The 27,975-nt window shown below is 39.4% G+C and overlaps 2 protein-coding genes across 2 annotated transcripts; one reads left to right on the forward strand and one right to left on the reverse strand.

The window, feature by feature from the left end:
* Positions 1-1,332: 1,332 nt before the first annotated feature.
* Positions 1,333-18,626, reverse strand: slc12a10.1 (solute carrier family 12 member 10, tandem duplicate 1). Its single transcript, XM_008300244.1, has 27 exons — positions 18,445-18,626; positions 18,088-18,244; positions 17,061-17,207; positions 16,885-16,960; positions 15,410-15,505; positions 14,831-14,970; positions 14,583-14,693; positions 14,354-14,465; positions 12,826-12,956; positions 12,646-12,730; positions 12,219-12,376; positions 11,410-11,517; positions 10,511-10,634; positions 10,282-10,383; positions 8,525-8,680; positions 8,338-8,437; positions 8,011-8,122; positions 7,734-7,868; positions 7,328-7,434; positions 6,871-6,953; positions 6,685-6,753; positions 5,567-5,671; positions 5,293-5,404; positions 4,527-4,613; positions 3,687-3,822; positions 3,510-3,577; positions 1,333-1,686 (listed from the first exon to the last, which is right to left on the reverse strand). The coding sequence occupies exons 1-27, from the start codon at positions 18,624-18,626 to the stop codon at positions 1,548-1,550; spliced, it is 3,138 nt and encodes a 1,045-aa protein (XP_008298466.1). The 3' UTR covers positions 1,333-1,547.
* Positions 18,627-22,367: 3,741 nt separating this feature from the next.
* LOC103371032 (kelch-like protein 33) lies at positions 22,368-27,689 on the forward strand (the record flags this gene model as incomplete). The annotated part of the gene is made up of 4 exons (XM_008300245.1): positions 22,368-22,986; positions 25,378-25,820; positions 27,119-27,361; positions 27,439-27,689. Coding segments are annotated over exons 1-4 (1,556 nt in total), but the record flags the coding sequence as incomplete, so codon positions are not given.
* Positions 27,690-27,975: the final 286 nt, after the last annotated feature.

The following is a 27,975-nucleotide window of genomic DNA, read 5'->3' on the forward strand; positions in this document are numbered from 1 at the left end:
ATATTATTATTTTCCAGATATTCGCTTTCACCATTTTTGAACATTAGCAGATTTCCATTTGTTTTAATATTTAACATGATCATAGGATATTATAGAAGATGTCGTGTTTCTCTGAGCTCCCTTTGCTAAAACATGTCTGAGTGCAGGTGCAGAGTAAACAAACAAGAACCTTTAGTTAAAGCAGTCCATGCTGTGGTTTGGAAACACGAACAGTGATGCACCGGCGAACAAAGACACTCGTGTCCTCTGCTGTCTCTCTGATCACAGTTCTTACCTCCGTGTTACAGTGACGAGGAAGCGGCAGCTCTACGTGTTGGAGTACGATCTGCATCCCGGTGCACAGTTCAGTTATTGAGGCGGGCACTCGCGCAAGGTTGTGGTTTTGATTGCCAGCAAAGAGATTAGAAACAAATTAAAGTACTTTAAACACCACATCAATCCTCACAAAACATGTAGAAATCTAAAATAAGGATCCCTTTGCAGGAAGCTGCGTCACAATAGGAAGTATTTACTCTGGAAAAAGCTCACAACAACATCCTGTTGTGTATATGATCCAGATCAGACACTGAGGTTTAAGCTCTTCTTCAGGAATAACAACTCCTCTGACTTTAGAAGACTGGTCATTTAATTTAATATGATAGAAAACAAACATCACAGTTTGAGGCAACAGAACGTACATGTCCAAGTAGAGAATATGAATAAAACTTACAGGAGAAAGGGCCTAGATGTGGTATATTTACTACACAGTATTCTGTGTGCAGAACTATTCAGCCATATCCTAAGAAGTGAACCAGGATTATCATCAAATCAGCATTTTGTGTTTGGACAATAGGACCAGAAAAGCAGATATAATGATAAGTAATGTGTGGATTGCTTTTTCTGTGTTACTGTGAGATCTACAGAGCACAAAATCATTTAAATAAAACGGACATTAAGCCGCGTATACTAGCCTTAAGTGCACTTGATTGTTAAAATATGGAAACTACGGTCTCAGTGCTACCAGAGAGATGGTCAATAAACCATTTCATCAACTATACATCCAGTCTAACGAGGACTATTAATACATACACACAATATAATGTACAAAGAGTGATTCTGAACACAGTCCACATGTATGAATTTCTTTAAATAATTTGGGATTTTCACTTTCTTAGTTTTTCATTCAATAATATTCGTTTCACGTCTTTACCTGAATGGCGTAATATAAATATGTACAGTATATATACAGGGATTGGTGACAAATTAAAGGAAAACTGAAGCATAATAAAGTCAGAAGCGTCCATCAGGGTCTACTAAATGAACCAGTGCATAATAGAGCATGTTCAGGCCTGTAAAGTGGCCACATCTTAACTAGACTGAATACAAACGACAGATTCCTGCTGACTGGAGCTCTGAACATTTGTCATGTTGTAAAAAATATTCAAATATCGCTTCTGTTTATGACTTCATTAGATTGCCTGCTTTTTCCAAATTCATCCTTGGATTAATTTTAGTGTCTCAAAATCTCCGTTGCTATCAGACCCCCGTCCTCCCTCCCTGCCTGCCTTTTACTGGCAGTAGAACGTGAGGACGTTCTGCTGGTTTCCTCGGATCAGTACTGCAGGACAGTGGAGGCCACAGGTCAGAGCGTCCAGCCAGGCCATGTACAGAGCACTGGGACAATCGCTGTGTGGCACAGGGAGGCTCCTGGGAAAGAGAAAACAAAAACCCATCACATATACAAGAATAGAACTAAATAGCACAACCAGGACAAACAGTGCTTGTACACAAGTCAAATGAGAGCATGTCGTGGTTTGCAGCAACCCTGCTGCCCAACATCATGATCAGAGCTCTTGTTTGCATCAGAATTAAATCATAAGAAAAGCTTCCAGCAGAGCGAATGCTGCTGTTGTAGCAGAATAATGCTCTGTAATGTCACGGTTGTCAGATGGTTGATAGAAGCTGATGGTAGCATATAAACCAGGGGTTTCCAACCCCCAAAGTAACGGTTCCTGAGACTGGCGACCCCCACTATCCCCGGAGGTGAAACACAACAAAACGTGCACACGGATGCATGCGCTAATAGGTGTATCCAAACATGGGCAAAATGACAACAAAAAGGACCAGAACAGCCTGACAACCATGATCTGATTTTACATGTAACAGTTCACTCCAGGATGAAAGCAGAACACATCAGTCAGAATCTCCATGTAACTGATGAGTGAACACTGTTGCTGTCATGTGAAAGGACTGACTTCTACGCTGTGACTTCCATATAAGCAGAAGAATATCTCAGTCAAAGTAAAGGTGGTCCTCTCCTCCTCCTACTCCAGAAGTTGATGGTCGTTCTGACGGCGCTCCGCTCACCTCTGCTGCTTTCTCTTTTGTTGGCATCAACCAACGTTTCATTGTGAAAATATTATCCAAGCTTTAAATCCTAGTGCACTGGTTTGAGATGTTCAGAGGAAATCTAAGGTGCACGCTGACGTGTGTGATGTTTAGTGTGGCGCTGTAAAGTGTCAAGTGTCACCTCCAAATGATTCCGTCGTTAATCCGTTGTAATCACTCCGGGGTTACATCAAGAGGATTCTGAAAATCAACAGACGCCCCAGGGTGTCGCGACCCCCACTTTGGGAACCCCTGATCTAGACAACACCGACCTCCACAAGTTGTCGAGTATTAAATTAAAATGGTTTATCACTGACATTTCTGTTCACGTTTATGGACTTTTAACCCTTTTCAGGACTTCCATGTTGCCATACGTAGAAGGTCTTTTGGGGTCCCCAAGAAAGAATATGTGCAAAATATTTGTTGGTATTCATTATAGACTTTTATACTGTATTAAATAAATGCTCTGATAAGTTGATATATTTTTGGTTCCAAATACAAGACAAATGTCAAATGACAAAATATAAAACAATACCCGTCACCTAAACCACATGGCCTGGGGTCCAAAAGACCCCAAAAGTTCTGAAAAGGTTGAACAGAACTTGATAAATTATAAAGTAAATACATTTAACAGCACAACTACTCACAATTGCCTTATAGTGCAAAATAAACTATAAAAGGCAATTGTGACTTGAAGTGCTTTTAAATGTATTTCCTCCACCCGTCAGCGCTCACAAGTGGATGCAGTTAGATAGGTTTAGAAGAAATGATCACGTAGTTAAGGGCTGTAAAGTTATTCAGGTCAACAAACACTGCATTTACATGTGTTTACACTCACATCAGTGTTCTATGAATCATTTATTAAATGTTCATGTAGCACAAATATGAAATTAAAGTGTTTCCAAAATCTGAGGTGGAGGGAAAGGGCGCTAAGAGGATGCTATTTATTTATTATTAATAATAATAATAATAATAATAATAATAATAATAATAATTGTGCTCTAAAACATAGGCAGCAATTTAGAAAATAGCTTTTAAAAACAAAAAACAACTGCCATCTTTTCAATAAATGCTCAGGTTGCAGTAAATATGATAATTCTTTCATAAGCCGTCACAGTCTGATCTGAACTGATGATACTCACACGAGCACCAGAGCAGTGTGTTGTGAATTCCTCCGGATGATTTCATTCAGTCGCACTTTTCTCTCCGACTGTAAATAAAGGAAATGTAAACGTACAAGCAGCTGACAGGCTTCAGGCTCAGAAACAGCAAAAATGAAGAGCACATGTTTGGCATGAATGATGCAATAACACACACACCTTAAGTTTAAAGGCCTCGAACTCCTTGTCAGTTATTTTCCACGGTGCACTTTGCCTCAGCCCCTGAACCGAGAGGCCTTCCTGCAGTTCGTCGAGGAGCCTGAAGGGGGCGACACTGTCCACAAACCTGCTCAGGCTGCAGAGCAACAAGAACAGCAAGACACAAGTCAGTTTGATGTGAAGGGCGAAGACAATGATCTGCTGACATGTATGGAGTAGTGAGAGTGCCAAATTATGAAAATAAATCAATAAAAGAATAGTACAATAAAAGTGGAAATAAAAAGAAGAAAAGAGAAAATAAAAAATAATGTGGCAATGTAAAGCAATATTAATCAAAAATGAATCCATAAAAGGCTAAAAAATAGACTCCAACGGTCCTTTGGCGCAAATAAATAAATAAGAAAGAAAGAGAAGGAAGGAAAGAAAAAAAAAAAAAAAGAGGAATATAAAGACAAATAAATAAAATAAAATAATCTATATATTTTCTGATTTTTTTAAAATGTATTTTTTTTTCATGTTTTAATTGTTTTATTTTATTTTATTTTTTAAAATTTATTAATACATTAGTTTTAATTTTATTTATTCTTTTTATTTCCACTTTTATTTTAGAATTCTTTTATTGATTTATTTTTGTAATTTGACAGTCTACAACAGGATAAATAAAAGGTTCAAGGCTCAGTTTCTTTACTTCCTAACCCCTTATTAAAATTGGAATTTACTATCTTAAATCTTACATGAGCTACTGGATACGTGGAATTTCTCTAATGGGGCTGAATAAATCATCTATCTTCACAGTTCTTGCCTATTTCTCAGTGTAACACAAAGGTTTTGCTGACATACTTCTTTGCTTGAGGACGCTTCTCGCTGTCTGTCATGACTATAACGTCATTAAAATCCAGACGGAACCTCTTCAGCAGAGCCATCATCCTGAAAAAAAACAACAGACGATCAGTTTTCATCAATGATTGTGCAGGATGTTGCAGCAGAGAAGTGTCTGAAAGTGTCCACTCCTAATCCAACCGGCTTGCATGAGTGAATGCAAACTGGTTGGATGTAGCTGCCATCCTCTTTACAGTAGTGCTCTTGTGCAGCGACACACTGCCCCCAGTGCTCCTGCTACATTCCCAGTGCTCCTGCTACACTCCCAGAAAGCTCCACTCTGTAAGTGCATCACGTTACGATGCAGGTTAGCTCTACTGCACCATACTTCAATCCTCTGAGATATGGAGGATTATATTTTTTAACAGGTGAAACAGATTCATTTTATTATTATTTCAGACCAATCTCCTTAATTTTCCTCTTAATTTCCCAACATTCCTTCACTGTGTTCAGAGTCTTGATGACGAATTCCAAATAGAGGCATTGTTAATTAATTCTTAATTCATGAAAAGTGCAAAAAAGGTAGAGAGGAATGAGGAAAATGTACTTCTTCAGGTTCTTCTGCACCAGGAAGCTTTCTTGAACTTTCGCCTGCAGGCCTCTTAGATTCTCCGTAACATCACAGAATTCATGCAAACATGTTGGACTTTTAAATTTTATAAAGAAAAGGTGTTGGCAGTAAAAACACCAACTTTTTAATCACACAGGTTAAAACAGAGAAACCTACTCATCGCGGCCTTCCTCCATGTTCTGCTCGTCTCCCACGATGAAAACTCTGACCTTACAACTGCGCCAGTGTTTCCTCCTGGTGAGCAGGTAAGGAACCAGCAAAGTCAAACCTTACAGGAGAAGAAGAAAAAGACAGCAACTTTTCTTAAAGTCTTCCATCAATGGAGGTGTTATCTCGATTATCCTCATTCCTTTGACTGAATGTGATGATGCAGACATATCAGAGGTTTCGCATACAGCTTGTGTGCTGCTGCTGTTTCGTCAGATCTCACCTCCATCATCTGCTATCCAGTAGACGTCGATGGTCTTCTTCCCCTGGTCATTCTGAAACACCGTCTTGATCTGATCGCTGTTGCTTTTATCAGAGACGTCATCAGCTGCAAACACAAGAGGAGGTAAAGTGACATTTTATTAGAAAGCAATAATACACTCTGAGGTATGCTAATAAAACAAAACAACGGACCTGGCGGTTGTGAGCAACACCACGATGCAATGTCGAGTCTAACCCTTATTTACCTACTAACCTGTCCATGCATGGCCGCGCTAACAACATGGCCACTTGAAAGAAAACGCCATATTTCTCAGTTTCATCTCACAGCTTACGTTTGGAAACAGTACAAAGAACGAAGGCTGTATTGTTAGCTGCAAATTAATGAACATTGTGCAATAATTTCACTCTTTAACCTCTTAAAACCTGACATGCACAGACGTCACATTTTGGGTTATATTACAACAGTAGGTCATTTTTTTTATTTGTTTATATTTTTATTATTTAATATATATATGGATATATTGATAGATAGATAGATATTTTTTTCTTTATATTTTTTTAATTTCTCTTTGCTATTTGTTCAGATCAAAAAAAAAAAATAAAGAGAAAGAACACAACCTTCATAAAAATAAACACATACATCACAGTAAAATCCTCATGACAAATGTACCAACAACTGTCCTGCTGTATGTGCAGAACAGATTTAAGGATTTTATTGATTACTTTTAAGGCCCTCTATGATTATATTTCTGACTTCTAGTACCCTATAAATCAGTATGCACTCTAAGATCTTCAGTCAGAAGTCTTTAGTCTGTTCCAGGGGTCAACAATTCTCTTAATTGATCTGCCCTTCTTAAAACATATTGGTGAGCCTTTTGTGATTTTATTTGAGTGTTAATTTTCCTTTAACTGTCTTTTATTTATTTCAGTAATATTTTTCCCTTTGTAAGTTTTGTGCAGTTTTTAAAAGACATTCTGATGATTTATTGTCCGTCTGTTTTATTTTGCTGCTTTGGGAAGCACTTTGTGAAGTGCTCCAGAAATAAAGACGATCATTATTATAAATGTGAGTCAGTGCAATGATCTAATGCGTGAGAGTTTGTACAGTCCAGTCCTCACCTGATTCCCTCTCAGGAGATTGTTGGTCATCATTCTCAACAGGTTCATCAGGCTCAAAGCCCTGGTTCACTAAAGGACAAATAAGACATTCTCATTCACAGTTTTTGGGTTCTTTAATATTATACCAAAATGTCACACTGTGGCTGAGTGCACAGAGAGAACACTCTAATTGATCCAAGTTCAAACCTTCAAAATCGAACTGATCAGAGATGTCCAGTCCGTCCATCATCCGTAAGATACACAAACAGTAGTTGGAGTCAAAGGTGTCACTGGAGAACAATAAGAGACGAGGATTAGGTCGAGAAGTGAGGTTTAAAGAGACAGTTTTACAAAAATGCTACTTATTACTCTTAAAATACTTTACATTTCATTAATTTACTTTGTCTGAGTGGTACAGCTGTAACTATAAAAACTGGATCTGCAAAGTTGAGTGTTGTTGGTCTGTCAGCAGGATTACTCAGAAACTATCTGGCCCCATTTACATATAAAATCTACTCTAGTTTATCACAGGTTTTTTCCACATTATAGTAATTTGACCACTTTTAATGCCTGTAAAACTATAACACAACTTGTTAAAATCATCAAAAAAGCACCACATTTGTGTTTTTTCTCTAAAATGCATCATTAATAACGTCCATCTTACTATATGGTGTTGATATAGTCTTCTATGCTTTCAGCAGAACTTTCCTTCCAGTTGGCCTTGAAGCCAAGAACCAGCGTGTTGGGCTTCAGCTTGCCAAGACCAGAAGCCTTGAAATAAAAAAGCAAATGAGAAGATATATTATTCAAAAATGAAAACAAAACAATAAAACACTGTAAATAGACGCATAACATGGAAAATCCCAGATCCTACAATCACGAGCAAATTATTTGTCATTAGCCACAAATATGAGGAAGAGATAATATAACTTGTCAGTTTGAAGCCAGAAAAAACGTCAACACAATGCAATGCTATTAAATTTACAATTACTTGCAAAAATACGAGCAAAAAACAAAACGATTTTAAAAAAAACAAACAAAAAAAACAACTTCTCAGACAGCAGATGTACCTGCAGCAAGTTTCGAGCTCCGACTCTGAGGCTGTCGGCAGTGAAAGGAGTATAAAACGAGCGCACCTTCCTCTTGTTCATCCACTTAACCAACCCGCCTGTAGCGTCCTGTGGTCGAGTCTGCCTGTCCTGATCCTGGAAGAATCAGAAATTTAATGATGTCTTCACGCAACAAGGAGATAAAGGCGCACTACAACCTGAACATGTCTGACGAGAAGCCGTTATAATAATGTTCGCACTGCAGAGTTGCACAGAAATTGTCGACTGAATGACTTACGGTGACAATGTCGCCACAGATCATCAGGCTTATATGCTTTGTGAAGCAGCCAACAAAGTCCACCAGTGCAGGTCTCTGGTTTGGGGGTCCAGTCAGGACGAGACATTGTGGTCTGAAAGAAGAAATCAGCAGTTACTGTATACATCAGAACTATCAGCAGCAGGAGATAAAATGTAAATACAGCCATATATAACTAAATATCATGCTATATGTAGTTAAATATTAATTAGAAAGAAGTCTAGAGGTGGCATAGGAACTTAAAAATCCCCCAGCATGTCATTTGAGGGTTACTGATGCACAATATAAGTAAGATTTTAGATGACTTACCTAAAGTTCTTGACGTGATCCTCCACACCAGACAGAGACACTGAGTACGACAAAGCCATGTTGTATGTGCCCGCCTGGACTGACGAACCCCAGTTTACCTCTGTGGATTTCAAAAAGTGAGGTGATTTATGGCATTGTCAGCACGATCGGTTCAATGCCGCCTTCTGTTTGTCGGCCTTCGACTCACTTGGCTTGTTGTAGTTGACGTATCCGAACAGGAAGAAGATGATGCAGAAGGTGATGAGAGCAGCCCACCAGGTGAACAGGAACATCAGGACGACGGAGATCACGGCTCCAAACAGAGCCATCCATTTACTGTAGTAGTGGAAGGACGGCCTCCAACCTTCAGGAAGCAACAATGACGCAATGAAGAAACCTCAGAGGTGGAATAACACAGAACTTTATGTCTCACGCGACCACAACAGGACTTTTACCTGGTCTTGTTTTCACATAATTGAAATACAGGTACTGGTGTTGCTCATGGAGCTTTCAGAAGAATTACAAGATGACTTTAGGAGATAAATCCAACACCAACAGTTGGCAAAGTCTCGGAAATATACAGGTTGTCATGGTGGTCTCATATCTCTACACTATCCGCTCATTCCTGGATGGTTCTACAACTAGAATGAGCACCTTGTGGCTGGATGCCTCTGCCAACGACTCGATTTGCAGTTTACATCCATCCAGATTCACTGTGTACGTGGTGAGGACTTTGAGGAAAGTGTTTTTATGTTTGTCTTCTGTTTGAATCAGCTTAATTGGCCAAAGTTGCTGTCATGACAGAAGACAATACTTCAAATATGGATGAAAAAAACTAAAACACAGAGGCTTCATTTACATCTTTAATCTGGCAGCACAGAAGATCTAAAAGTATTCTTGGCCCCAGTTTTGTTTTCGCATAGAATAATTCAGAGTAGTTGTTTTGCAGAGCATTTTTCATGTCACAGGGAAGTTGACTTTTTGAATAAACGTCATTGCTTCATCCTTTTTTCCTTTTAGACACGTGTGTGAAGCTTTGTCATATTTAGAATGAACTCTTGTGAGGTCTCGGTGATCTCTGAACACCAAATTCCCTCAAGTTATCTCAAGTTCACAAGAACTGGGAGGCCACAGTGAATTTTGATCAAACAAATCTCAACTCCAAATTTGAAGATTTTCCCTTCAGGTACTCCTAAGATACCACAAGAAAGAGAATGGGACAGAGAGACGGACAACTAAACACCTCCAGCCGTGGCTATCACTGTCAAGGTGGAATAATAAAAAGGCATAAAAAAAACCTCAAAACACAAACTCAAAAAAAGACGATGTACAGGTGAGCACCGGCGCTGCACTCCATAGCTGCTTCTACACACTCATTGCTTATTTAAGCTATTATTGACAGACATTTACATACTAGGAGATGTAGCTAACTCTTCTAACTACATTTATTGTACAGGTAAGAGTCTATTGTCTGATCTTTGTACCCCAGAGTCAAAAGGCGGAAGTGCTATGTCCTAATTAGAGGTGTGCATGTATCTTGATGCTTTCTGCGTCCACATGTCTGCAAGGGAATGCATGATGTAAATCCTGAGCTCGGCACCCAAAATTTGTGATGATATATGATATGAGAAACTTTATTGATTGGGAAATTTACATATGATTGCACTTGACTTTGGAGGTGCGTTGGTTTGTTAATACTTTCCACTGATGAGGCCCAAAGACAGCGGGAAGTCCTAAATCCTTCAAATATATGTTCAACCTGGCAGTCTAGTCTCTAAGTAGCCGCTATGCACTGTTAAAGTTGCCCTGTGTGTTTTTCTGTGCTCAATATGAGGGGCAATGCAACTGCGTGTGAAAGCATGAATTGGCCCTTAAGGAGGCTGTAGAGCATTTGGCCAGACTGTCAGGTGCTTAGTTAGTTCAAAGGACTCGTCTTGTGTGTAGTGTAGGTTGTCGGTAACCCACCAGGCGAGTTGGTGATTGAAGCGTGAAAGCAGCTGAAGTTTATAAGGCTGTAGGAACACAGGAAGAAGTTGGAGATCAAAGCTGCGATGGTGTTCAGCTTGGCTGCAACGACACAAGAGAAAGAAGTTAAAATTCAGAGCTTGATGAGGAAATCACAAACCTAGAAAAGCTCTCTGAAATATTGACTTAAATTACACAACAACAAAATAATGTGACGGATGACACCCACCGATGAGAATGAAGGCCACAGCGATGACGTAGCAGAGCACGTAGGCCCGGAGTGGCTCGTCATTTTTCCCATAACCCTTTGCAAAGAATCCAATGTACGGGTATATTTTGTCTCTGCACAGACACTGAAAAGAAACAACAAGTTGCCAAAATAAAAATCCACATCATGTTGCACGTTTATACAATTAAGCCTCCTTTAAACCATTAAATGCTTCGTATATGTAAGCGATCTGAGTAGTCACTGCAACTTCAGCAAAGATGGTAGAAACTGTGGGAGATGATATTTGTTTGCTGATACAGTGCTGCCCATTTATCATCATACCATCGGTGCAGGATGGAATTATGACTACATCCGGGATATTCAAATAAGCAGGCTTGAAGACGGCAGCGAGTTTCCACATGGCCTGTATCAGACGGTGTGTGAATAACTCAGTGAAGCAGATCTCAGGTGAGCATGTAATTGACAAACAAACAAACACATTGCCTTCTGCGGCTGACCGGGGTGTGATAATCTGCCACGCATGACCGATGAACACCCATCCATGACTTTAAACAGGCAAAAGTTATTCCTGGAATCAATTTTGGGGAATTTTGTTATGACAAACACTGGAATTATGATGTTATTCTATGACAATAAACGGGTTGTTTTATGATAAATTATATAGGAAATGATTCGGGACTTCCATATCTTATGATTATAAATGGGATATTCTATAAAATGGTACAACATCAAGTGGGCAGCACTGTATTTTCATGCTTCAAAATAGTGTGAATCATGTTGCATTAAACTAGCTTTCTGAACCAAACAGGTGAACTCCATCAAGCGAGTTCTTTTGTTCAGTTCATGAAAGCGCAGTTCAGGGATGGAGCAGGTAGCTAAGCAGCATCAGGGTTTCTCACCTGAAAGACTTTGGGAGCAGAGACGAGAAACCCGAGAGCAGACGACAAACTGGCAGCAAACACGCCGGCAGTGATGAGGTAGTAGAAACCAGAAACTTGGCCCAGTACCTGGTTGGAATATTCCCAATGAAGAATGGGAAAAGGTGGAATGAAGTTTCTAAGGCTGCGTTCCAAATCACATACTTTTTACTTAAAGTACTACAGTCGCCCTCCCAAAGCACCTCCTGCTTCAGGGAGGATCAGGTCAAAGTGGACAGAAGTGCATAATGGCTTGATCCTGCAAAATCCAACCTTTGGCACCCAACATTAACATACAAGTTGTCATACTAAATCGTTTTCTGGCCTGGAAGTACGGTTATTAGAACGCACCCTAAATTAGCATGTTTAATACAAGAATCATGAACAGCGATTAATGAACAAACTTTATAAATATTGACATTTAAAGATCCCATATGGTGAAAATCTCTCACAACTACTGGAACTCTCAGCTTTACAAGTCAGTCAGAATTCGATCCAGATGCCATGTAACTAACCAACAGTCGTCCAGCTCAAAATGTGTGCGGCTGTCAATCACAAACACAGCGAGAGTTTTCTTCCTGAAGGGAACAGCGGCAGCTAATGGGCCTTCAGAGCAAACACCCCCTAAAAGTAGCAGCTATACAGTCATAGTGAACCATCTTTGCAGTATCCTGAGCTGAATCACTGAGGGACATGTGAGACTTCATTTGTTAAAAAGGAGCTTGATAAAGGATCTTTCAAGACTTACTGTGGAATAGAAAAAAAAATACCATTGCTGAACTGACCAGTACCTTTAAATTGTTGGCCAGCCCATATTCACAGGACTGTGACTGGATGCACTCTGTGAAGTTCCAGCCCAGGCTACATGCCAGTCCAACACAGCCGTCGGTGCTGTTTCCAGTCAGAATGTCACTTACATTTCCAGAAGCATCCCTCACGACACATGACGCTGGAGGAGAATTAAGATGTAAATATCACATCATAGTACAGCAAAGAAAACCCCAGCACCTTATCTATTTAGCTTCCCATCCTAACAGTTGGATTTTTTTTTCAGTTTTTCTGCTTGCAAAGAGGCTTCAGACTGAAACTATTTGACCAACTTTCCAACTCATGGCACTGCCAATAATATCCCTCCCTTAATAGTCCCGTTTAGATGATTAACTCGTCCTATCAGGTGCAAATCAATACAAAACAAAAGCATGTAAATGAGTAACTCACCAACAGTCGCAGAAATCACTAAATAGCTGACTGCAGTTGTAAAAATGGCCATGAGGGTGCCCTTAGGGATCGCAGAAGCAGGGTCCTGCAGAAGAAAGTAATACACAAATCAGACTTAGTGTAGTTCTTTTTAGTGGCTGCTACGTAGGAAGCATTTCGCTCCCTCTGTTCTCGTCGTACTTTGAGATCTCCAGAGATGTTGGCTCCGGACAGGATGCCGATGGCAGAGGGGAAGAAAATGGCGAACATCTGGAAAAAGTCGTTTCCAGCTCCTCTCCAGTTTGGTTTGAGGTTCTCTAAGAAGATTTCACCTGAAGAAAATACAAGACGAGAGCTGAAAGAATTATCGAGGAACTGAGAAGAATTAGGAGACATGAAATCACTCAGTCTGGTTAATGGTTAGTTCGACATATTGTTTTTTTTCTGGTCTACATTTGACAAAATCTGTTTTATGGTTTCAGTTATACCAGTGAAACACACTAACATTATTTATGTTATCATGCAAATACACCCTGCTTCACTTCCAATGAGTCGTCTGCTATTTTTAGTTTTATTTTACTGCCTTTACTTTCAACTCTTCTCTTGGTCAGTATTAGTGCTAGCCATACATGCTATTACTTGTTTTGTTTTTTGTTTTCCAGAACACTCTTGGCTATCTAGATCCTCCAGAAGTGAATATAATACTTTGCAGATTTTATATTAGCCTTTAAATCAAGAACAAAAAATATTGGGTTTACATGTATCGGACCAGAAAATGCTGGCAGTAAAATGAGTTCTTCTGGAATCAGACAGTGTCAGAACCACAATGGTGGGATCCTTTATCACTTTTATGACTTAGAAAATAATGTGCCAAGTGTCTAATGGGGACAAAAAACCAACCGGGAAAAACACTGTCTTTATATGTCGTCATGGAGGAGTTCATGTACAATCGCCACCGCCTTCTTACATGGTGGTGACCTTTTAAATCATTGCAATGAAAAGCAAATCCATTGTTTAGTATTTACTTTTTAGACAAATCAGGGTGTAGAGGCACCCCCAATGATGGAAACGATGCAGGATTCATTTACAAACCAGATTGCTCTTTGGCGCACAGAGAATCAACTAGTTTCAGGGGAAAACGTGGTGAGCTCTTCCCTTTACGGTGAGATGTAGTAAGCTTGAAGTGAGTATAGTAAGTTTAAGTTATTACTTCAAGCTGTACAAAAACAAGCAGAATTATAAAGCTCAGTTTGCAGTCTTGTGATATCACGTTAACAAATCATTGCAGGCATGTTAATATTTAGATTTTGATGTAAATTCAAGATTTATTTATTTTTTAATCACTGACCGTTTGTTGCACAGACAAGTAACTAACACTGTTAGATAGGTCAAGTCATGAGGTTTAATTTGATATTTTCTACACACTGCTGCAATAAATACTCCACGAGTAATTCAACAAATAAGACGGGATGTGAAATTAGATGAAAAGTGTGTTTGTCGAGCTCTAAGAGTTAATTAAATGTGCATCAAGTTACAGATAGTTAAATGAGAAAAAAAATGTAACTACAGAACATTTCAGGTGAAAAAAAACATTTTCTTATAATCTACCTCACTTTAGTGTTAAACAGAATAATACAGTTTAATGTTTGTGTTTTAAAAACAAAATCCACATATTAATCCTTACATGCTGCATTAAGGCCACTGTATTGTCCTGAAAGCCTAAACTTACTGCGGTATCCAAAGATGCCCTGGGCCTTTTTCTCTGGACTGGGAGGGAGGAATGTTCCCACCAAGTAGTTGGAAAAGGAGACTATGATAACTATAAAGAACAAAATCTGGGTCTGACAGACACACAGAGAGGGGAAAAGGAGGGCAGATATGACGGAAAAGTACAAATTAGTTACAAACCAGTACGACTTAACTCCAGCAAACGAGGTGACATGTCAGGAAGTGCTCACCTTGGACTCCCACTCCATCCCAGCCAGAGAGATGAGCAGCAGGACGGTCACTGTGATCACACCCACAATGCGGACGTCGTTGATCGAATCAACCATGACGATGCCAAACTCCTGCATTAATCAACCAAATTAATCACACATATGTACAATTACTATGCGGTTTATTTTGCACAGCATGATGCTAAAAAAAAAGAGAGATCCCATTCATTTAAAACAACTAATGTAATGTACAGCTACAGAGCAAGTACCTGCAGCAGATCACGAACCACCTCCGCAAAGCCAACAGTATTGAGTGCACAAGCCAGAGCGTTGGCAAAGGAAAACACCATCCCGATCGGACCTCCAATTTCAGGACCCAGCGAGCGAGAGATCATGAAATATGCTCCTCCTGAAAGTTACGTTTACACACAGAAGCAAACTTTAACGTAGGTTAAAAAAACCAAAAAAAAACAACTCTATAAAACTTTATTCAGGTTTGACTCGAGTATAAACATCAAGTTTAACAAGTGTATTCAAATAACTAGTGTATTTGTTTAGTTAAAATGATCCCCATTAGCCGAGATGTCAGATCGTCCTCCTGAGGTCCAGACAATAAAATATCAAAAACAAGCATTACAGTCTAAAAGAAAAAAATAGAATAAAAAACTACAACAACAACAAAAACACACAATAGAAATAACAGAAGTACACAGAAAAATACAGAAAAAACACAACATGAGTCATGTATCACATGACCCAACCTCATTCAATAAGGATGAGCAGGAATGTTGGTATTTATGGTTTCTAATGCAAGATTTATTTTTGGAAAAGTTAGAATTCTGACTAACCTGAGGTGACCCTCCCATTGGTGGCGATGGCAGAGATGGAGAGAGCAGTTACTGAGGTCACCGTCACAGACATGAGGATGATGACCCAGGTCAGCACTGACAGAAGAACAATAAAGATATTGTCATTATGATCATGTTCAAAACAAAGGCCTGCTTACACCTTCCAGCCAGAAACATGTTTGTTTCTGCTGCTTTTCTTTACCTGTGCATGATACTGAGGATTTACTATATATGCATATACCTTCACTGAGCGTGTATGCTTTGGATACTGTCCTGTACTAAATAAATATCTACTAGTATGTACATTTGTTCATCAAAAATGTGTCAACATCTGCCATTTATTCCCAGGACTCATTGCCAGGTTCCCCTCAAGATGCAGCTCAAATTATTTCAAAGGTGTAAATGTGCAAATCATTTTTCAACAAAATATGGCACAACCCAGATGTGATGATAACCATCTGTAGGAGGCTGCAAGCATTGCAAGATAATGAAGCTAAAGATAAGGGACAAGCTTGTACACTGTAAAAAAAAAATAAAAAAATAAAAAAATAAATAAATAAAAACACTAATTTATAGACAGGAACAGAAATTAATGGAAAAAACTGTTGCTTAACAATACAGTAATTTTTCATAACTAAAATGAGATCATAGGCATTTTTGGTTGTTTAAAGTTAAATCAAGGATTTTCACGTCTACCAAAAAACAAATTATTTTTTCCCCCTGTCAGTTTTTACCAATTATATTCAATTTTACCAATATGTGTAGAGTATTAAACTTAACAGTTCATCTATTAAAAAAAAGATGAAAAAGGAAATATTTGTAAAAAAAAAATTACATTAAATATTTAAAATCTTTTCAGATTAAAAAAAATAAAACATTTTAGGAAGTAGAAGTTATTCACAGTTTTTTTTTTTTTAACATTTCATTTTACATTATTTTTGTAAATCCCCTCTATTTTGTAAATGTATGATCACTTTTATATATATCAGAAATACCAAAAAAAGAAAAAAAAAAAAATCTGCAAAATATAAAGGATAAAATTCATGGCATTACTTTTTTTTTTCTTTCACAGGGTAGGTACTGTATTTTCAGGAGTTAACTTATAGTAGAAAAAAAAACAGAAAACGTCCAGTCATGCATGTGCACGGAAAATATTTACAAGGAAAATGCTCGTTTCCTGGTGTTGCAACCCCCAATCAGTGGGAATTCACTTGTTCGTGTTTAATAATGTCCCAACTGCTTTTGTTTCTTTCTTTGCTTTTCTTGTGAAATCTTATAAAACTATGACTTTTTCAGGAAGGACCTTTTCCCTTTGCAGCATACCAGCTTTTAGAGCTCTACCACAGAAGTGCACACACTCTTCTCATGCAACAACAAAGTAAATCAATATAAACCGTAGATAAGAAGGCAGGAGTAGAGCTGGGGAGTGTTGCAGCTACATGAAAGGATGAATGAATGAATGAATGATGACTCACGAATGCCTGCCTGAGACGTGATCCATGACAGGCGGAGGAACAGGATGACCCCCCAGATATTCAGCATGCAGCGCACCTGTGACCAACGAAAGCAGCTCTGTGATGTCGAAACAACCAATGTTTGATTCTGCAAACTCGATGTGCAGTAAACCGAAACACACAGAATCGTCGCTCACCATGACTCCGGTCACCCAGCCGAACCGAACGGGAGCTTTCCCCCGAACGGGATCCTGGGACTCTTCATTCTCGCTGTCTGTGGCCGGCAGGCTGCTCACTCCGGAGTCTGAGGTGGGGTTTGCTGCCTCTACTCCTGTCTCCACCTCCTGAGAAACATGCAGAAAACAGATCACAAATCAATAGGCTATAACTTACTTTAAACAGCTTTACAAGGCAAAACAACTGATTTTAATCACAATTTCCCAAAACTTTAGGAAAAATATATAATCTTTTTGTTTGGATGAAGTCACAAAGCAGACTTGGCACACATACTTCTGAGTTATTTACTGAGAACAATTGAGCAAATACCCCAAATATTCAAAAACCTGAAAGCAGATAAAGTCTCATTTTTGAAAATAACACTGGTGTATATATATACTTAGCAGCTGTTAAAACCAACTAGCAGGCATCTATCAGTTCATATATGACTTAGACTTATATAAACTTCATTGATCCACAAGGGAAATTGTTTTATCACAGTAGCACACAATAAATAATTATATAAGAATAAAAGATGAATGAAATAGAATAAATAAAAAAGCAAGCAGGAAAAAAAAAATACAGAAAAGATGTCCGTATGTAGAAATTTACAATTTTACTTTTTTTTTTGTTAGTTTGTTTTTGCCAAGTAAAGAAAGACAATAAAAGAAATAATAAAATAAAAATAAAGACAAAAATATGGATAAAAATAAATAGTACTGTAACACTTTTGATCAATAAATAGTTTTATTAACAAATGGCATTTAAGCCTGAATATTTTGTATTATGAGACAACAGTTTAAAAACAGCGAGGATTATTTCATTTGTTTGAGCTCTTGCTTTATAAAAAAAAAAACAGCATGAACTCCCTGCTATGCAACATTAATGTGCAATAATGTGGCTTCATCCAGTTAATGATCCATCCCATATTTATTTCACTTTCTCCAAGAAACTTAAAAGATGCAACATGCTGCCAGATGTTTCCAGACATTTCCCCAGAAACTTTACCTCGAACGCCCTGCGGAGAGCCTCCAGGGAGGGTCTGCTCCTGGCCTGCTGCCGTGGCAACGTGCTGACATAATGCTCCAGCTGTGGCACCAGATCTATGGTGCTGTAGAAGGACGGTCTGCGCAGCTCCATCCTCGAGCCCTGGGGTTCTGACGGACTGCAAGACGGGATAGCCAAGCAAAAGTGGTATTTTACTGTAACTGTTGTAAGCTGCAGTTCCCTTAATGCTCCTGCTAGTAACTACTAGGCTCACTAGAAAAAGCTGTTCATTCATTTATTGATATTTTTATAATGAATGTTTTGCTGGTTTCATTTGAGTCAATCGGCAGCATAATATCAGCGGAAATCCACACAAACCTTGAATCCTCGTCTGAGACAACGATGGTCGGAGGAATCTGGAGGTTACCGTCTTGTTGCAACCTGCTGGAGTCAAAGTGGTGCGAGGAGTACCTGGGAGGTCCTTCCTCATTGGTTGAGAAGTGGACATGTGGGAAAACGCCCGGTGCCAGTTCATTACTTTTGGACGTGAGCTGCCCCATCGGCACGACTTAAGAGTCCTGTGGTTCAACGTGTGGAGAAAGCAGTGAAAAGAGCTGATTGATACTCGTTATAGCAAAGTTTAAGAAAATCTTGACTTGGGAGCAGAGCCCACGAGCACAGAAACACAGAATTCAAAGTTGTTAGGGCAAATACGTTAACATACAGCAGGATATTTACAGAAGCTGCAGATTCAGAGAGACTTCAGCATCCTTTAGTCCAATATTCACTTTACTTTTAGCTTTGTTAACAACTCGAGAACAACTTTTGTCATGTAATCTGGCACCTTCTGGAGCTTAAGGTAACATTTCTCTGTGGGCTCAGTACTACATTATATGCCTAATAAAGTCATGTTAAACTGTGACGATGATGGATCAGTGCAGCTTTGATGAACAATTTCGCAGCATTAAGGACTTTTCTGAGCCGCACTGATACCGACTGTTCAGAGGAAACTCTCATTTGACTAATTACTGATGCAGACGAGCTACCGATTCAGTCCTGAATGTGAGAGCAGTGTGTGGGAGTCTCCTTTTCTATAACATACTGAGCTCATCTGCAGCTATAACAGAAACAATGGATGTACACGACTTTTCCTCCACGACCACATTCAGCGAAGCAAAACCGAATATAATGAAAATGTTTTAAATGCGTTCAACCTGAATAAACTCTTATTCCCAACTGGTTTCTGCACTCCTAAGATTCTAAGCCCACATTAATCAGCTGAGTTGATGTGGTAAAAGGAAAGTAGTTTTATAAATAGCCTTAAAACCCACAGCAGTAATCTAAGCTTCACCCTGTTGGTTAAAATATTAAATGAGATTAAACCTTGTTAAGTTTGACATCTAACAGCATTTAATTCCTCCAACACTTACTAGAAATTTTAAAGCAAAAATAGAAAAGCGTGTACTTACAGCTGCTTTCTTTTCCTGGTGAATGAAGCGAGATGAAATATGCTCCTTCTTTCATTACACAGTGAAACTCTTGAAATTTATACCTTCAGCGAGGTAGATGACGTCTCCTCCCATTTACCTCATCTTCCTCCCTCCTTCTCACATGAACACACACACAATCACTTTCTTGGCTGCTCACGCAAATATTAAAGATAATTATATTTATTTATACAATATGAAAAAAGCTGCAGTTTATTACATTTAAAATACATCTTAAATGCAGTTTTTCGGTGACTGTGGAGCACTTTTTTATATACTAATCTCTAATTTTTTTCTGTTTTGCTTTTCTGATTTTTTGGTATTGATTCTCCAAATCTGCGTTACACAACTTAGGAAGTGTGTGGCATGTTTCTGGCATTTGGAGTAAACAGAAGAATAAGCGGGCAGTCAGAGGATCTACCATAGCTGAGCTGATTTTAAACAGGAAAAACTCAAAGTGCTGTAAACTCAAAGAACAACACTAATTTTCTAGGATTTTCTGGGAAACACAAGCCGTTTCGCTCAGAAATGTTTCCAAGAAAAGAAAAGAATCCAAAAATGATTCTCTAACACTCAAATAACTCCTGGATTTTATTATAGTGAGACTCCTAAATACCGGAACTGTGACTCAACCTGCGGTTTCTCTGAACTGTTGACTGCACAGGAGCTACGAGTGTTTATCACAATAATAATGCTCAGGAAGGAACTCCTGTTTTCACAATGAACGCACTAAAAATAGAATCAGGGCTGCAAAAATATTATCTTATACATCGTGTTCCATCTTCACAGTTTGGATTTCATGAACTGTACTTGAGCCAGATGTCTTTCCAAAGACAATATCAATCAATATCCATTCAAAAACTGGCTAATAATTGTCTCATTTTCAACATATTGTTTGATAGTGAGGGAAAGTAAGAAGAAATTAGCTCCCAACATCCACATTTACACACAAAGCGCACACTTGTACACTAGTAAGTAATGCATTTTACGAAAAAATCTATTTAAAAACAACAGTAACAGCAGAAGAGTGTCCAGAAATTCCGTTTTCCCGAGACATTTCCTTAAAAACTAGAATTACAGTTGTATTTTTCTGCCAACCAGCCATTTCTCTGCTTGTTCCTGAGCTATGGTGTTAGAAGAAATGCACAGAGAAGTAGTTTTGTCGGCTATTATGATGTTACAGTGAAGCTGACCTGTAACCTTTTGGATATAAAACACCATCACTGGTTCTAACATTATCGCCGTCCTAGTTTCCCTCCACTGCTACCCGTTTATTTTAGAATTGATTTGAAGGTTTTATTGATCACCTTTCACCACCAGGGTTCGGCTTGAAGCGACGTTGACCCCATATGAGCCACTATGCAGCCAGTGTGGGTTCCTTCTGACTGTTCTAAAGTCAAGGTTAAATCTAAAGGTGACCGACCTTCTGGACATCAGAACCTCTCGGCTTTGGAATGACCAATCAGTGCCTTTCAAGTCCCTTCTTAAAATCCTCTTCCTTTAGTGTGGTGTCATCTCTTTAACTCTCTGTTCGTCTTTTATTCCTTTATTCTCTCTCTCATTTTACCTTGTTTTTACAGTTTTATTTCGTATTCTTTTTCCCTTCGCCACACATCTGTATTTATGTCAATCAATGGCATTTCTGTGCTTTTATTTTTCTGATTTTATTTGGATCAGCTGGTGTCTGTTTTGTGGATTTTTTATTTTATTGAAATTCAGAATTTGGTCTCTTTTAGCATGTTTAATTCTTCACTTTTTGCTTCTCTGATCTTTTTTCCTTTCTGTTCTGCCTTCCTCTTTTTTCTTTGACTTGTCTGTCAAAGCACTTTGTACACTAAAAACATTGTAAATAAAGTTATTATATTATTATCACCTCATTATTTTATCCTCTTAGCTACGTGTGTGAAAAATGGTCAAAATTAATATATGAATTCTCAAGTCATGGCACAATGACCTTTGCCCACCAAAATGTACTTCGTTCGTCCTTGAGCAATTGATGCAAAATATGAAGAATTTTCTGAGTTCCTGCGTTGACAACAATAGGATGGACCCTGATCACCTGAATGAAGGCATAAGACAGTGTTCAAGTGTTCATGTTTCTTAAGTCACAGTCACGTCTTTCCTTTTGGTTTAAGAAAAGCAGGCTATTAAGGACTCTATACTGAGTGATGCTTTCAAGGCGGAAACATCTCGCCGAGTATTCTTCGTAGTGCCAGAACCATGCTATAATTAAACCTGCTCCACTGCCTCTCGCACTCTACATGCTCACAATGCCATTGTGCCCTCAAAGCCACTTGTTCCACCCACACTGGCAGAGGAAACAGCAAGGTAGGTGCACAGCCTCGACCAAAATGAGATATTAACCATTTGACTCCCTTTAGCGTGAAATTACAACACTGAGTACGTGCTGCTCCACTATAAAGGATGAGTCCTGTTCTTTATGTATCGAGGACGGTGACAAGTGTTTGAGTCTCGACACATTCAGCTGTCGCAGCATTGCTAAAGAGTGACTAACATGCTTGTAACCTCCCGTGAACTTAGAGGCGTTTGTCGTGACGACAGTTCATTGTGAGTGTTTACAAAGCACAGAAGACACCTCAGAGGTCACGGGGACAATCGATGCATGTCTGATGTCCAATAATAAATAACTGTCATGACTGTGAGTGACTTCCAGGAATACTGAAGTGTTCCTCCTGTTCTTTCCTTATCTCGACTCTTCCCTTCCCTCCTCTCTCTGTACAGTACGCGTTGACAGTAAATGTCTGCATGGTGATTAGCAGGTGAGCCTGGTGACAGCGGACACAGCGTCAAATTATGGAAAAAAGTGGAGTAAGAGACAGAAAAAGTAAAACCGATACAGGTGATCAAAAACGAACACCAAACACCACCCTCCGAAACCAAAAGCGTGGTGCAGACACAGAATCAAAGCTGGGCTCTAAAGCCCCTCTTCCCCACAAGGACTCTGGTTTCATCTCTTATGTCCACCCCTCACACTCCGACACCATCTTCACTCATCTGCATCGCTTTTGGGAGGAACAGCTGCTGGTAGACTGCACCTTTCCCCTCCAAGGAAACTCCTTCCGAGCTCACAGACTCGTGCTGGCAGCTGCCAGCCAAACCCCTGCTGCAGTTTTAGGCCCTGGAGTGGAAGAAATAGCACAATGTTTGACCCCAGTTGGGCTGAGGGCTGTTCTTGAGTTTGCATATTGTGGAGACGTGACCGTGGACTTGAGTGAAGACTGGGTAACAGAGGAGGTGCTGGACGCATGTCAGTGTCTGCACATGGAGAGGCTGAGGGAAAGGTGCATGTCAAAGGTCGCGACCTCTCCGGCAACACAGAGAGACAAGAGCTTAGCGGTCATCAAGGACATGTGGGAGAGAGGAGTGGGGTGCGATATCACAATAAAAGCAGAGACTGGAGAGAGACACTCAGGTAAGAAGCAACTGAAGGCATCTGCTTGACTAACAACAAAAAAAAACAGCAGCTGGTTGACTGTTCAAATGTAGTCTGAGATTAAATCAAAATTTAAGCAGTGTGAAGCTTTCACCATATCACAGAATTGCATGCTGACTCTGTACTTGTCTGGTCAAGACGATGTGAGGTCTGTGTTTGCAGAAGGCCTTGCACATATATTCACCAGTAAACAAGATGCCATCCCTTGATTCAGTTTACTAATTGCACTATTTCTTTAAGGTTATGTATTATTGTTTTCCTTTTGTCAAAACTTCACTAAATCTCAGTGGAAACAGATCAGAAAACACTCAAATGAAAAGTTTTATAGCCACACACCTCAGATCAGAAGGTACGGACATGAATCAAATGTTGTTTTATTTCATATAAATAATAAAAATAATAAAACTCCTCCAAATGCTCTGACATGACTAAATATCAGCAATATGAAAATGCTCCGCTGAGTGAATTAGATAAACCTTTTAAGTTGCAAACCTTAGTTTGAAAGGTTGTGTTGACATGTTAGTAATCGCATTGGTTTAACATTGTCAGTGCAGTAGTGCTTGAAACTCCACTTGACTGTCTTTTTTTATTTGAACTGAATATTTGTAATGGAAAAGACAATTGATGCCATTTTGCATGACAAACACGAGCTACTCTTCTTCCTAAACAACGTTCCCTTCCTAGTCGACACAACGAGGCCTCAACACTCAAAAATTTGTTTACATTTTGAGAGTGGATCAACAATTCCAGCATTTTCTAAGAGACATAAATAAAGAGGCTCAGTGAGGCTCCACCAAGTAGGCAGACGGAGGCTGTAGTCGGTTCCACAAATGCTCTCGTGACCGAAGTGCGCAGCAGAGCTACTGAATGAGGCAGTCAGTAATAAATAGATGCCGCAAGAGAAATGCTGTCTGGACTTTCTGGCATCCAGATGGTGAAAGTTGTGCACGTCTCTGACAAAGTGCCACACATACAGTTGTCCTCAAATGTATTCATCCCCTTCCATCAAAGAAAAGGCAAAATTCACAATCAAATAACTAGAAATTGAAAAAAGTAATAATAAATAAAAATTTGCTAAATTATAATTTAGTGAAATAAGACGTTGCTTTTGAATTGTGGTTGAAAAGAATAGTAATAAAAATTTTAAAAAACCCACAAAAAACTAAACTGTCTCGGACAAATCAGAGCACTTTGCTGATGAGCAGTGAAATCAGAACACCTGTCAACAGGAGCAGAAGTCTGACTGAGAGTTACAGGAAACACCTGATTGCAGTGATTGGCTCAAAGGGTTGTTCAACTAAATATTAGTTTATGGGTCCCATCATGCCTTTTTTAAAATGTTTTTATTTCTGTTGAACCACAATTCAAAAGCAACGTCATGATTTTCATTAAATTTTTATTTATTAATTTTGTCAATTTCAGCGTATTTCAGTGACAGCTGTTTTTTTTCCTTCTTTAATGGGAGGGTATGAATAAATTTGAGAACAACTGTACTTCAACTCTCACCTCTGAGTCTTGTAGTAATGTGTGGTTGTGTTACGATATGAGTCAGTAAAGAAGAGGAAACTGAGTGTGAGCATCCTGTGAGTTTCAACACAACAGGGCGAACATCACGAACAGCCACAAACACCTACAAAGTCCCGGGTGATCACTTCTGAATCTGAATATTTGTAGTATTTCTGTATGGAGCAGTATTACTCTTTGTAGTGTCAGTTCTAAAAATTAGAAATACCAGAGTGAGTCAGAACTGGACAGTAAAGTTTACTGTGCGTATTCCAGACCACTTTACCCTAAATAAACTAACACCCAAGCTTGCACGACTTCATGTGCTTCCACTTCAGTTATAGATTTCCTACATTTCCCAACATACCTTTCCCAGAATAGTTCATACACTTGTCGCTATCAGCTGCTGGTGATGCTGGTAGGAGGAGAAAGTAGCGGCAACGAGTGAGTAAAAGCGTTTCAACTTGAGTGACCAGTCTCTCTTTTACTCAGTCAGTTAGAAGGAATGTTTTTTCCCTGAGAGTGAAAACTATTATTTCTCTGTGACACATGCTGACCCAACATGTGATGCTGCAAGTACAGAAAACTTCCATTTACATGACACTATGACATAAATGCATATTTACATGATTATGAAGAAGAGAAAGTCAGGAAAGGAAATTTTTCTACATGCCTACAGTATGAGACATGTTGGTGATGATACTGGAAATGCATTTTTTAGACGACTATCACTGGGTGGAGTCCATGGGTTGGTCAGGCCCTCCAGAGAGTAGATTCATTGGAAAGATCATGAACATCCATCTTGTTTGCCTTTTATCTCGCCTCTGTGACGTCATTCATTTTTCAATCCCCCCTCCTTTCCCTCAGCGCACCGTGTGGTCTTAGCAGCAGGAGGGGACTACTTCCGGGCGCTGCTGTGCGGAGGGTTACGGGAGTCAAGCGAGGATGTGGTGTGCCTGCGAGGCGTCCCATCCTGGGTGATTGAATCCATACTCAGCTTCGTCTACTCGGGTCAGCTCAGGCTGGGCTGGAGCCGGATCTGGGAGCTCACAGATGCACTGGTTCAGTTCCAGCTGGAGGAGGCGCTCTCGCTGTGCACCGACTTCCTGCGGGACAGAATGGATGAAGGCTGCTGTCTGGATGTGCTTGTTCTGGCTGAGACTTACGGGTTGCTCCAGCTGGGGCAGGCTGCAGAGGAGTATATCCTGGCCCACTTCCAGTGCATCTCTGCTGGGGAGAAGTTCAAGGATGTCCCCTGTGCCCTGCTGGAAAGGCTGCTGGAGAAAGACTCACTGTGTGTAGAGAGTGAGGTAATAGGTTTGCTTTTGTTGGTGGGTCTCATTATTTGTTCCTTCTCTATATTCGACCTCAAGCAATAAATTATAAAATAAAGAATCAACACTACAGTTTGCATCAGTCTTTTTGAGTCGTGACAACTTCTAATGAAATGATGTCCAACCAACAAGCAACACTGAGTTAAAAGGATTCACTTTCCTTCTAAAAGCGACTTTTCAACTATTACATTTCCTCACTTTTCCTGACATAAAAGTGCAAACTCAAACCATTTCTATTCATGAGACTGACTCTTAGGCAACTTTGCTGGAGAAGTTTTTCATTTGCAGCAACAACCAAAACTCTGCCAATATTCCTAACTTACATTTCAGCAAATTAACCTAAACGAATTGTATTTAAAGGCTGTATTTACATCTAAATATTTAAAACTATGGTTGAAAGGTGTTTTTTTTTCACTGTTTTTTGTGGCAATGATGCTACATTCGTCCTCAAATGTATTCATACCCTTCCATTAAAGAAAAGGAAAAATTCACAATAGTGACTCAAATAATTAGAAACTGAAAAAAGTAATAATAAATAAAAATTTGCTAAATTATAGTTTAGTGAAATGAGACATTGCTTTTGAATTGTGGCTAGAAAGAATTGTTTAAAAAAAAAAAAAAACTGTCCCCGACAAATTAGAGCACTTTGCTGATGAGCAGTGAGATCAGAATACCTGTCAACAGGTGCAGAAGTCTGACAGAGTTAAGAAAACATTTGACTGCAGTGATTGGCTCAAAGGGCTGCTCAACTAAATATTAGTTTACGACTCCTATCATGCTTTTTGTTTTTTTGTTTTTTTAAATAATTAATTTTTATATTTCTGTTGAAGCGCAATTCAAAAGCCATGTCATGATTTGCATAAAATTTTTTATTTATTATTACTTCACTCAGTTTCAACTTGTTTTCAGTGACAGCTGTTTTTTCCCCATTCTTTCATGGGAGGGCTTGAATACATTTGAAGAAGACTGTACATTAATCTGAGCTGCTGTAGTTTGTGTAGGATTTAAAATATTGTACTTTAGTGACATCTGGTGGTCAAATTAAGGATGACAGCGTGACAGATCAGTACAAGTTTCAGTACGAGTGCAGCTTTCTTCCATTTTGCGTTCTCATTTGACACAAACCAATATGAAGAGTACACTGGATTATGCATTTCTACAGATTTATGACTACAAGATAAGACCTTTGCTATGAGAATAAAATTGGGGGGACATTATCTGCCAATTCTGACAACTGAAAAAAAAAACAACCTTTTGTCCTTCTTCACTCCTAGATTGCGGTGTTCAGGGCTGTGGTGAGCTGGGTGGAGGACAACCGTAAAGAAAGGCTTCCATGTCTTCCAGAGCTGCTCCTCCGAGTCCGGACCCCCCTCCTCAGCTACTCTGAGCTCCAGGAGGCCCTCAGCTGCAGCCTCTTGTACAGGAGTCCAGGGACCAAGGGAACACTGGAGGCCCTGCAGAGCCTCATGGAGGGGAACTACAGAGGGCCCGAGTGCCAACCCCGCACCCCAAACCAGGCATGTACATTCATCTGTATCATAACCCTTCATTAAGCCATCAGTCACACCTCTGAGATTCATGTTCTTCTCTTCAGGTCCTGGTTCTGGTCGGCGGGGACACCGTCGACGAGGACTTCAAGAAGAGGGTTCCCAGTCAGACGTTGTGGTTCGCTCAGCGCTTCCACCGAGGGTTTGGTTTGATTAGAAGCATTGAGTGGAAGGCGTTTACAAAGATCCCCGAGCTGCCTCGGTTCAGACACTGTGTCTGTCTGCTCAACAACAAACTGTACGTTCTGGGAGGACGCAGTTTCTACGGAGCTCTGGACATCCTGAAGTCCGCTGTGAGGTATGGAGGGGTGGAGGCCCATGGCATTCACACAAGCAGGGATGGAGCCACTGGTGCTTTATATTCTCTTTAAATTTGACCAGTATTATTCCAAAAATGTGTTTTTGTGCTTAAAAGCAAACAAATAGTGGTCTTCTCTGATTAATCTATGAATTATGTGGTCTGAAAGTATTTTAAAATAACATCACAATCAATCTGAGCCAATGCAACACATTCAAAGAACTTGTTTTTCTCACCTGCTGTTAAGAAACTACAGATACACCGGTGATGTACTTTGAATCACAGC

This window comes from Stegastes partitus, unplaced genomic scaffold (genome assembly GCF_000690725.1).
Source record: "Stegastes partitus isolate 25-593 unplaced genomic scaffold, Stegastes_partitus-1.0.2 Scaffold1513, whole genome shotgun sequence".
Taxonomy (NCBI): domain Eukaryota; kingdom Metazoa; phylum Chordata; class Actinopteri; family Pomacentridae; genus Stegastes; species Stegastes partitus.

What these genes read in the sequence shown, in the direction of transcription:
- slc12a10.1 (XM_008300244.1), bottom strand. Translation starts at nt 18,626, where the DNA reads ATGGGGCAGCTCACGTCCAAAAGTAATGAACTGGCACCGGGCGTTTTC. An exon ending in GGCTGGCCAACAATTTAAAG is followed by an intron (nt 11,518 to 12,218) that starts GTACTGGTCAGT and finishes TATTCCAACCAG; the next exon opens with GTACTGGGCCAAGTTTCTGG. An exon ending in TGTGGCCTTCATTCTCATCG is followed by an intron (nt 10,384 to 10,510) that starts GTGGGTGTCATC and finishes GTGTCGTTGCAG; the next exon opens with CCAAGCTGAACACCATCGCA.